At 40.8% G+C, this 8,846-nt stretch overlaps 1 protein-coding gene across 1 annotated transcript; it reads right to left on the bottom strand.

Annotated features, from left to right (window-relative positions):
* Positions 1 to 305: 305 nt before the first annotated feature.
* On the bottom strand, positions 306 to 8,508 carry gorab (golgin, rab6-interacting). Its single transcript, XM_036581430.1, has 5 exons — positions 8,268 to 8,508; positions 7,184 to 7,502; positions 6,583 to 6,684; positions 6,360 to 6,500; positions 306 to 2,551 (listed from the first exon to the last, which is right to left on the bottom strand). Exons 1-5 carry the CDS (start codon positions 8,329 to 8,331, stop codon positions 2,134 to 2,136), a joined length of 1,044 nt encoding a protein of 347 aa, XP_036437323.1. The 5' UTR covers positions 8,332 to 8,508; the 3' UTR covers positions 306 to 2,133.
* Positions 8,509 to 8,846: the final 338 nt, after the last annotated feature.

An 8,846-nucleotide genomic window follows, 5' to 3' on the forward strand; every position in this document is an offset into this window, starting at 1 on the left:
TATTATTTCATATTTCTGCCTATTTTACCACCATCAACACTACATATAACAACTCAGAAGGCTTATGTAGGTCATATTCGTGACCCATGGTTCCTACCAGCGCCACTGTAAAGAAATCTGAGTTTCTCTACAATGAACCATTTCATATCAAACAGCTCTGAATTACTGTTTACATCTCGTGGACCGCATTCTTCAGAAATTCTGGAAAATTGGTGGAGTTCCCCTTTAACCCAACAAATTACTGCAGTGACACGAAACTGCAGCACCATTCAAAAGCAAGTAGCTCTTAAAAACAGGAAAACGTCTAATTTTCAATCAAGTTTATTTTAAAATTTGACAAATATAAATATAACATCCGTATATAAAGCAGACTGCATAGAAAAGGAATAAACTGTGTAAAAGCACGAAAGTGTAATTATTCACTCGACACACGTAGAAAACAGTATGAAAGCGTCGCCATCAACAGCACCTCCAATCAGCTACTGAATCACTCAGGCCTCTCACTGCTTTAATTAAACCTTAAAAACACCCAAAGCTCTGACCTTCTGTCAAAACTGCGAGTGAACATTTTAACATCAGTCCACAGCACTCGGGCTGACCAGTCACGAGCTGACAGCAGGGTGGAAACAGGGTGAATAACCTCCATAAATTAGAAGATATCGCCTTACCATTTTGTGAGCGCACTGCCCTTCAGGAGCGACTCGACTGAGAGTTTACTTTTCTGAATAATTCATAAAGAGGGGGTGGAAAAAAAAAAAACCCACCACTTATAGACAGGGAAGCAGCACATAAACGTGCCATACAGCTTCTCTCCACTGTTCAGCTCCTTTTTCTTTCCTAATAGAAAAATAGCTGCTTTCATCTTAAGAAGAATCAGCCTCGCATAATAAAAACTGCTGTTATCGATTTGGACGCAGTTGCTTTGGGGTATTTCATGCTGTCATTTGTAGATTACTCTGTTCTGTCTGCAGTCTAAACACTGCCTTTGGTTTGCTGATCAAGCAGCTGGTGTGCACGACTCAACACAGCCAGAGCATTAAGCCAGAAGCTACTTTCAAAAATGTCACATTTTACGAAAAGTTATAACGGTGCTGAAAAAAGCCCAAAAATAGTGTTACAATTAATGAACAGTTCTTTCAAAGGACACCATTCCCACAGAGAGGAGTGTTAAAATGAACCACCCACCAAAAACAGTACAAAAAGAGTTCAAAAGTATATCATCGCTGACCAAAGAAAAACAAATATCTCCAAAATTGTAACTTTACAGGAGAAGGCAAAAAAAGTCTTAACTTTCAATGTAAGTTAATGTACAGAAATTTTCTTCCAAGTGATTTTGAAGCATTTCTATTGGTCCATTCATCACGAAATTAGTATACAACGCAAAGGCCAGCTGGTGTGTTGAAATGATGTAGAAAAATAAAAAAACAACAAAAATGGAAATAGATGGTTTTCTTTGGACAGCGACAATATGTAGATAACCAACGTATACAAAGAGCTTGAACTGTAAAGATCCAAGTATAAAGTACTAAGTGTAAAGTATAGAGTTAAAAGCATTGATCGTGTTAACATTGATAACTCATAGGAAAAAAAATTGTTACATTAAATGAAGGCTCTATTACAATAGTCACTCCATCACTGCCTTAAGATAATAAAGCAGCACCCCGAAAAGTTTGATCTACTGTTTTCCGTCATAAATAATTTCTCTACCATCTTCTGGTAATCAGCTTGTGCAAAACGTTCATTCATTAAGCTGGCCTCAAAAAGTAGTGCCAATATATTCATAATACAAAATCAACAGAATAAAAAGTCAGGCCGTTTTAAAGAAAGACTCCAGCATTTTCAACCTAATGTTTATCCGCTGCACACAGCTAATGACCACTGACAATTACGACACAGAAAGGAAAAGAACCGAAAAACCTGCCGAAAGCAAACTTATAATAGAAGCAGGTGCTTAAAGTCAGTGGTTGTTTTCGTTCTTTTACCAAGTACAGGAAAACATGTCGAAATGACTGCCCATAGTAATTTACCAAGTTACTGATGTGGCAAATAGAGATTAGGTTGAAAAACTCTGGAGCGTTCCTTTAACAGCCAAACAGCCCACAAACTACGGAGTAAAGGGTGGGAAGGTGGGGGCTAACTTTTGCCCTCTGCGGTTGCTGTAAGCAGTTCCCTCTCCTGATCTTGGCTCGTTTTTGGCACCGTCGTGGCACCGTCCTTGCTAATATCTATGCTATCCATCTGTGTTTTCTCATCACTTTCCACTGCGGGCCCGTTCACCGCAGCTGGCTGAGGGAGGCTCTCGCTCTCCTCCTTTTCCTTCTCTACGTCCCCCTCCTGTGCAGCCTGGTGGGCGTGGCTTTCTGTGACCGCCTCCTCTTCTGCGTTGAGCTCCAGCTGCAGCATCAGCTCATCCAGCTTGCGGGCTTTGCGCAGCTCATTCTGCTGAATGATAGCACTGAGGTGCTCTGTGAGCTGCTCCTTCACCTCGGTCTTCTTGTGCAGATCCAGCTTTGCTGCCACGTATTCGGCCTCAGCCTTCTCCAAGCGCTTCCTGCCACGTACGAGAGAAACAATGAACATGTTAGGTTAGTTTTAAATTGCTAGTGCTGTGAAGGAATGGCAGTAAGGGGGCAAGTAAGCATAACTCCCTTCATCACTTAAATAGGAAATCCATCGGTTTTTCAATATATCTGCGTAATTCATTCATTAAGATGTATATTAAGCTGTTCAGGGTTTTTTTTTTATGTGAAATGCTCCGTTCTAGAGAAACTTACCGAGCCAACTGTTCAGCAATAGGAACCAAATGCCCAGAAGAGTTTAATGCCTCTAAAAGCTCCCTTACAGAAAATGGTTATAAATATGCCACCTGAGATATTGTTTTACAGTAATTTGGAGGTTTGGTTTTGGCCTAAAACACATTTTACAAGACAGTCATGTAATGATGTAAATGGCACTCAAAGAAAACATTTTTTTTAATTATTTAGCACCATTTTAACATGAAAATATATATAAACAAGTGTAGGTTCACTGGTGGTTTTGGATAATAAATAAAAGGGCTGTGTTTGCATTGTAGGAATCATGAGTTTTGATGTCCATCACCACCACTGTAAAGAAAATGAGTCTCTACAATGCACCATTTCATTTCCAATCACTCTGACAGACTGTTTACATCTCAACAACTGAAAGACAGAGAAAAGCCACCTTAAAACAGATCCTGGCGTAAAATTCAATTAGGTAAAGGATCTTTATGGGCAACTGGGGCAGCTGGGGAAGCTTTACTTTGCTTCAAAAGGAAAGCAATGGGCAATATGAAGGCAAAAAGGCAGTGTCCCATATTTATCATGAATTACTGTCTGCATATTCTGTGGGAATATGCCTCTGCAAACAAGACAAAGCTGATCCAAATGTTACTTCCAGATCACCGCCAGAGCACAATTCATGTCACAGAACGTGTGAACTGAAATGGCAAATGTTTCAATAAACTGTCTCTGTGATCTGAAAGACTGCAAGAGTTTTTCATTTTCCTGCATTAAAATTAACAAGCAGTCTGTGCTCTAGGGGGCAGTATTTTCACCTTCAACATAAAAGCAAATGTGACAAAAGCAAAAAGAGAACAAACCTCACACGATCAGTATTTTGGATCTCTCTTAGACGCTGAGTGATTAGAAATGTAATGACCAAGTAAGCGGACACTGCTTGAATACTGTATTTCAAAGGAGCATCATTTCTAATTATGTTTTATTCCCATTTCAACAAACCACAATTTAACTCATCCTGAATTAATACAGATGTTCCAGATCTTGCTCAAGAATAAGCACACTGTTGTTATTACAGTCTCACTATGTCTCTTGAACAGACATGGCATGGATATTGCTATACTCCTCCTTCTGAATGTGGAACATATGAGGGACTGAAGACTTTTATACATTGCAAGTCCTTAATATTGAGAAAAAGGTAGTCATTGTGTACAATATCGACTACTAGCACTAAAATCCTTCATCAGTCTACTGATCAAACTGGTACATGACTGTCATTCATGTGTAATTTGTCACATTTACGCAAAATTGACTATTGGAATCTGCTGTAATCTCATATAAAAAGCAATATTCAGACACTAAGCAGACTTATCAAATCAGCGTCCACAGCAGTGTTTCTGCCCATCTCTATTCAGAGGCACCTCTAGTCTGAAGGGATCACGACAGAATTAAGAGGAGCACATATGACTAGTTGTATACAGTGGTCAACAAATTAATGAGCTGGATTTGATTCACAACAATATATCGTTGCTGCCATGCAAAAACTTCGTATTTTCTTTTTTGTCTCTTTTTTTTGTAACTTTGTTGCACAAATTGAAAACTTTAGATAACCATTACAGCACTGGTCACCAGCCCTTGTCCTGAAGATCTACCTTCCTGCAGAGCATGTATCACACTCCAGTCCTCTTCAGCACACTGCCTCATTAAACACACCTGATTCAGGTCATCAGTTAATCAGCAAGGCCTTCATGAACTGAATACAGAGTGTTAGATGAAGGTAAACGCTAATCTCTTCCTCACTTTGGCCTGTAGGTCCCCAGTTTGACAGGCCTGCCAGAGTGTAACCAACCACAAACCACACCTGCTCCAGCTAAGTAACTTCTTCGGAAGTCCTTGATTGGCTGGATTAGATGCATTAGTGTTAGTTAAAGGGGGAGGGGCATGTTAGATGCAGGTTGGTACTAAACTCTGCAGGAAAGAAGGCCTCCAGGACAAGGGCTGGTGACCACTGCTTTATATTGTGTTAAAATGTCATGATGACTGAACCAATTGAAATAATCCAAAATTAAAGCTACTCGGTTAAGAGACAACGACAATTTGCCCTGTGCCCTGCGTGCACACCACCAGCAATGAAAGCAAGAAGGCAGACGGAAGTCATTCATTTTGAACGAGAGCCAGTAAAACTCAGAAGCTAGCAGTGGCGCTGCTGCTGGTGTTGACATTAAGCAAGTGATCTGAATGACGCAATCAAGTCCAGCTCAGCTTTATGCAAATGTACAGTGAAGCAGGGAGGTGGTAACCAACCAGAAAAGTTGTTCTCACATCCCCGTCAGTTTCACCGAACTTATTTCCCACTAAAGACAAGTTCTGTTGCATTTACATAAAGATGTAGGGAAAGCCAAATACAGTGGTATGTGAATTTACCGTGTGCGGAGTCTGTGTTTATGTACAGGGATCTCCACAAAAAATGAGGTGTGGTAGAAGAACGTAATGATGTGGTTTGTAATGGTGACCATGACAATGAACCTTTATTGAAGGTTCATTGTGAACTGAGTTAATAGGTTGTGTTAATGGCTTACTGGATAATGGAATGTATGAAGAATCTGCTTTCCTGAGACCGATGCAATGTTAAAGTAAGCAAAACGGTTTAGCCGACTAAGCATTTTTGGTCAGGTGGAATATACATTGAGTGAAAAACAGTGAGAAATGAAATGTAATGAATGGATATTTTTAAAAGTGAAACAGTGAACTTTCAAATATTTTGTCTCATGATGTTAGTTTATAAATATACCCTACATCGGATAAGCGCTACACTGCTCAATATTTGCTCCCATGCTGTTAAATGTAGTTTGCACGACCACACAATCCAATCAAACTTCCTGCCTGCCTGCCTGCCAGCTCTCGCTTTGAAACACGCAACCAGCTGACCAGCTGAAGCCTGCCTAAGCGACGCTGAGCAATGTTATCACTGGTACTCTGCGCACATTTATTAAAGTAGAAATGCATGGCTTGGTCTAATCATATTTAAACTGTAAGGTGAATTATGACGGGGTCTTAACCTCCCGGCCTGTGGGCTGAATGTAAGACAGCTTCATATTGTCTGTCACATACATACAATTGAGCCTTAATATCGACCCATAAATCCCCCCGACGCCCTCGAATTTTCCGTTAATGTTTATATTACACTGGCAATATGATTTTAAATTGGCAATATGATTTTAAAACACATTACCTAGTAAAACATCTGTGCTGCATTCAAACTTAAATATTTGTTTCCTAGGTCATGTGAATGCCTTCATTTGCCAGAAACACCCACAGAACATTGAGAGTGATCAAAATGCTGTCAAAGAACAAAAAAACCTTTTTGGGAGTGCTCATTTGAGTGTTGGTTCAAACACCTTCTGCAATAACAATATTGCAAGCACAATTCACAAACAATACACTGCACAGCCTCAGCAGAAAACTGATGTACATCCCTTAAAAGGGAAGACTGATGGGTCGTGTTGACACTACACAGACTGCCAATACTGTGGCCTTAAAACCCACCCTACAAGATAATCACAATAAAGTCAACCACAAAGGCAACTGAAACTGGTTTGTTACCATGCTATTGAATACTCCAGGCTGGCTTGCTCTATCAGCCTCCTGAGAATAGCGATGTCATTTGACACTGAATCATCCAGAGCCTGGAGCTCCTTCTGAATCTTCTTCAGCTTCACAGCTTCTGCCTGTGTCTGCTTAGACCTGTGAAAGAAGGAGTTTAACTTAACAAACTAAAAATCTGAGATATCAGAGAATTCTTAGAAAGTTAGTGTGTTGCACTTACTTTTCAGCGATGGTCTTAGCCAGGAGGGCTTTCCTCCTTTTATTCTTCTCTTCCATCACCCGCTGCTCCCACTGAAGCTGCTCTAGACGGGTCTTCTCTCGTCTAAAATAAGTAAATGAATATAACAACTATGTAGTTACTGATTGATAACAATCACAGCATAAAACTACAATAATATTTCTAATTTCTGAAACACTTCTGAAAGTACTTTTCCTGCTCTCAACCAGGCATCTATGTGGGAGCAAGCATTTCACTCTCAGCTTCAATGTTTGCTCTCTCTGTTTGTACTTTGGTGAAAACAGGTTCGGCAGCCAATCAAACTACTGCAGACCGATGCAGACATGTACAGAAAGCTTTAGCACAAATACTATCAATGAAGGTATTGCTGCAAACATATTACAGACCACTTATTAAAGCAGAGAGTGAATGGATGGATGGATGAATGACTGAATAAATGAATGAATTTTTGCTACACTCATTGAAAAACAGCCACTTTCTTACAAAACACTAAAACCACTTCAGCTGACTTTATAAACAAAGTACACTGCGGTTCATCCGCCCCATTACAGCCACACTCTTAAATGACACTAGACTTACTAACAGTTCCACTTCCACTTTATCCAGCTCCTTGACCACTGCAGGCGGATCCTCTGGTTGTGGCTCCATCTCGTGTTTCACTGTCTCCGGTTCAGACAGCTTCGGCTCTTCGGTTCTTGGTTTGTTCGGACTCATGTGGCTGGGACTGGACGGAGGAGGAGAAGAAGGCTTGAGCTGCTGGTCAGGAGACAGAGGAGAGCCACTGCCATCATTCTGCTTAGCGGCCACCTGCAGGGCTCTCTCCCGCTGCAGCTGCTGCCTGCTCCGGTTAGTGGGAGCAGATCTCCGACCTCGACCCAGAGCAGCGCGGACAGCAGCCTCACCTGTTCAGACAGATCAGATCAGAGAGAGAAAAGAGTCAGAGAGTCATCTCCGTGTCCAACACAACCAGTTTCTTATTCCAACTTTCCCAGTCCACCTTAAATGGTGCAGCAGCTTAATCACATTCTGGCACCTCAGTCACGACGAGCCTTTCGTTTTGAAATGAAAACTTTCAGGAAGTAAAGCTAACATTAGCTTCATAACCTATAGGGATTTTTACATGTCAAGGAAAAAAGTTCTTGAAGTATCTTAGTAAGGTGAGCCGCCAAAACAGCTTTAAAGTGGCATGGAATACATTCTGCTGCACTGCTGGACTGATGCACCATTCTTCCAGAAGACATTTCCTCAATTAATGTTTTAGTGACAGTGGAGAAGAGTGCTAATTTAATGTCCACGTCCAAAATTTCCCATAGACGCCTATTTGGTTTGAGAGGCCTTGGCATGGGATTGGCATCATATTCATATAAATTAAACCATTAACCACTTCGCGCCTTGAAACCCTTCCCTCTAAGGGGACAAGTGGACACAAACTATGCCAGCAGAAGCTCCCTCATTGTAGGGGTCAAGCATTTCAGCCTGTACTGTTCTCTTGTATGCTCATTTTAAAATGAAGACGGGCAGGAATTAAAGCTAACGTTAACTACATAACCTACACCTATGTAAACGTACGCAGTAGTATAATAACGTTATAATAGCGGTAATAATTAACGTTAGTACTGTTTTTCACGGGTTTTGAGCCGCTTTAGCTTTAGCTTCAGTGAACTTACTCGGCTCGCCTTTCAGCTGAATCCTCCGCAGTTCTTCGTCTGAAAATCCAGCCCACGAAGCCATTCTGCAGTTATATCGTATTTGGTGGAAGCCGCCTGTAAAAACGCACTAATTTCCAACATTTAAAGAAACAAAAAGTTCAACATTTCCACAAAAACATTCAGCAACTTCGCAGACTGAAGTTCCTCAGCGGCCATCTTTGTGTACAGCTGATGCCACGTTAAAGACCCACGACGAGACCCAATATAGGAGTCCTCAGATTTCGCCATCAAAATACAAACACGATTAAACTGCATTGCGTTCATTTTACGATGCACATTACTGTAGTAAGCTAACTATGAAATCCGAAATATGTAAATACATTCTATTTACATTTATATAATGAAATACCAGATGAGCTACATATAAAAGAATGAAACCACGGGCTGTGTAAGCGGAGACACCTCGATTCAGCAGGTGATCTCTAGCATTCACAGCTAAAGCTAAGTGGCTGAAAAAGCCAAAAAAAATCCATTAATCATTCCTAAGTTATATAAAATGCACTTTATGAGGTATACACCGCTGTAGTCGTGCGTCAT

This window comes from Colossoma macropomum, unplaced genomic scaffold (assembly GCF_904425465.1).
Source record: "Colossoma macropomum unplaced genomic scaffold, Colossoma_macropomum, whole genome shotgun sequence".
Classification (NCBI taxonomy): Eukaryota; Metazoa; Chordata; class Actinopteri; order Characiformes; family Serrasalmidae; genus Colossoma; species Colossoma macropomum.

Excerpts from the sequence above, each read along its gene's own strand:
- gorab (XM_036581430.1), bottom strand. The coding sequence starts at position 8,331 with ATGGCTTCGTGGGCTGGATTTTCAGACGAAGAACTGCGGAGGATTCAG. Across the intron at positions 6,685-7,183 it reads GATAAAGTGGAAGTGGAACT|ACGAGAGAAGACCCGTCTAG; the intron begins GTTAGTAAGTCT and ends TACTTATTTTAG. Across the intron at positions 6,501-6,582 it reads GCTAAGACCATCGCTGAAAA|GTCTAAGCAGACACAGGCAG; the intron begins GTAAGTGCAACA and ends CTTCTTTCACAG.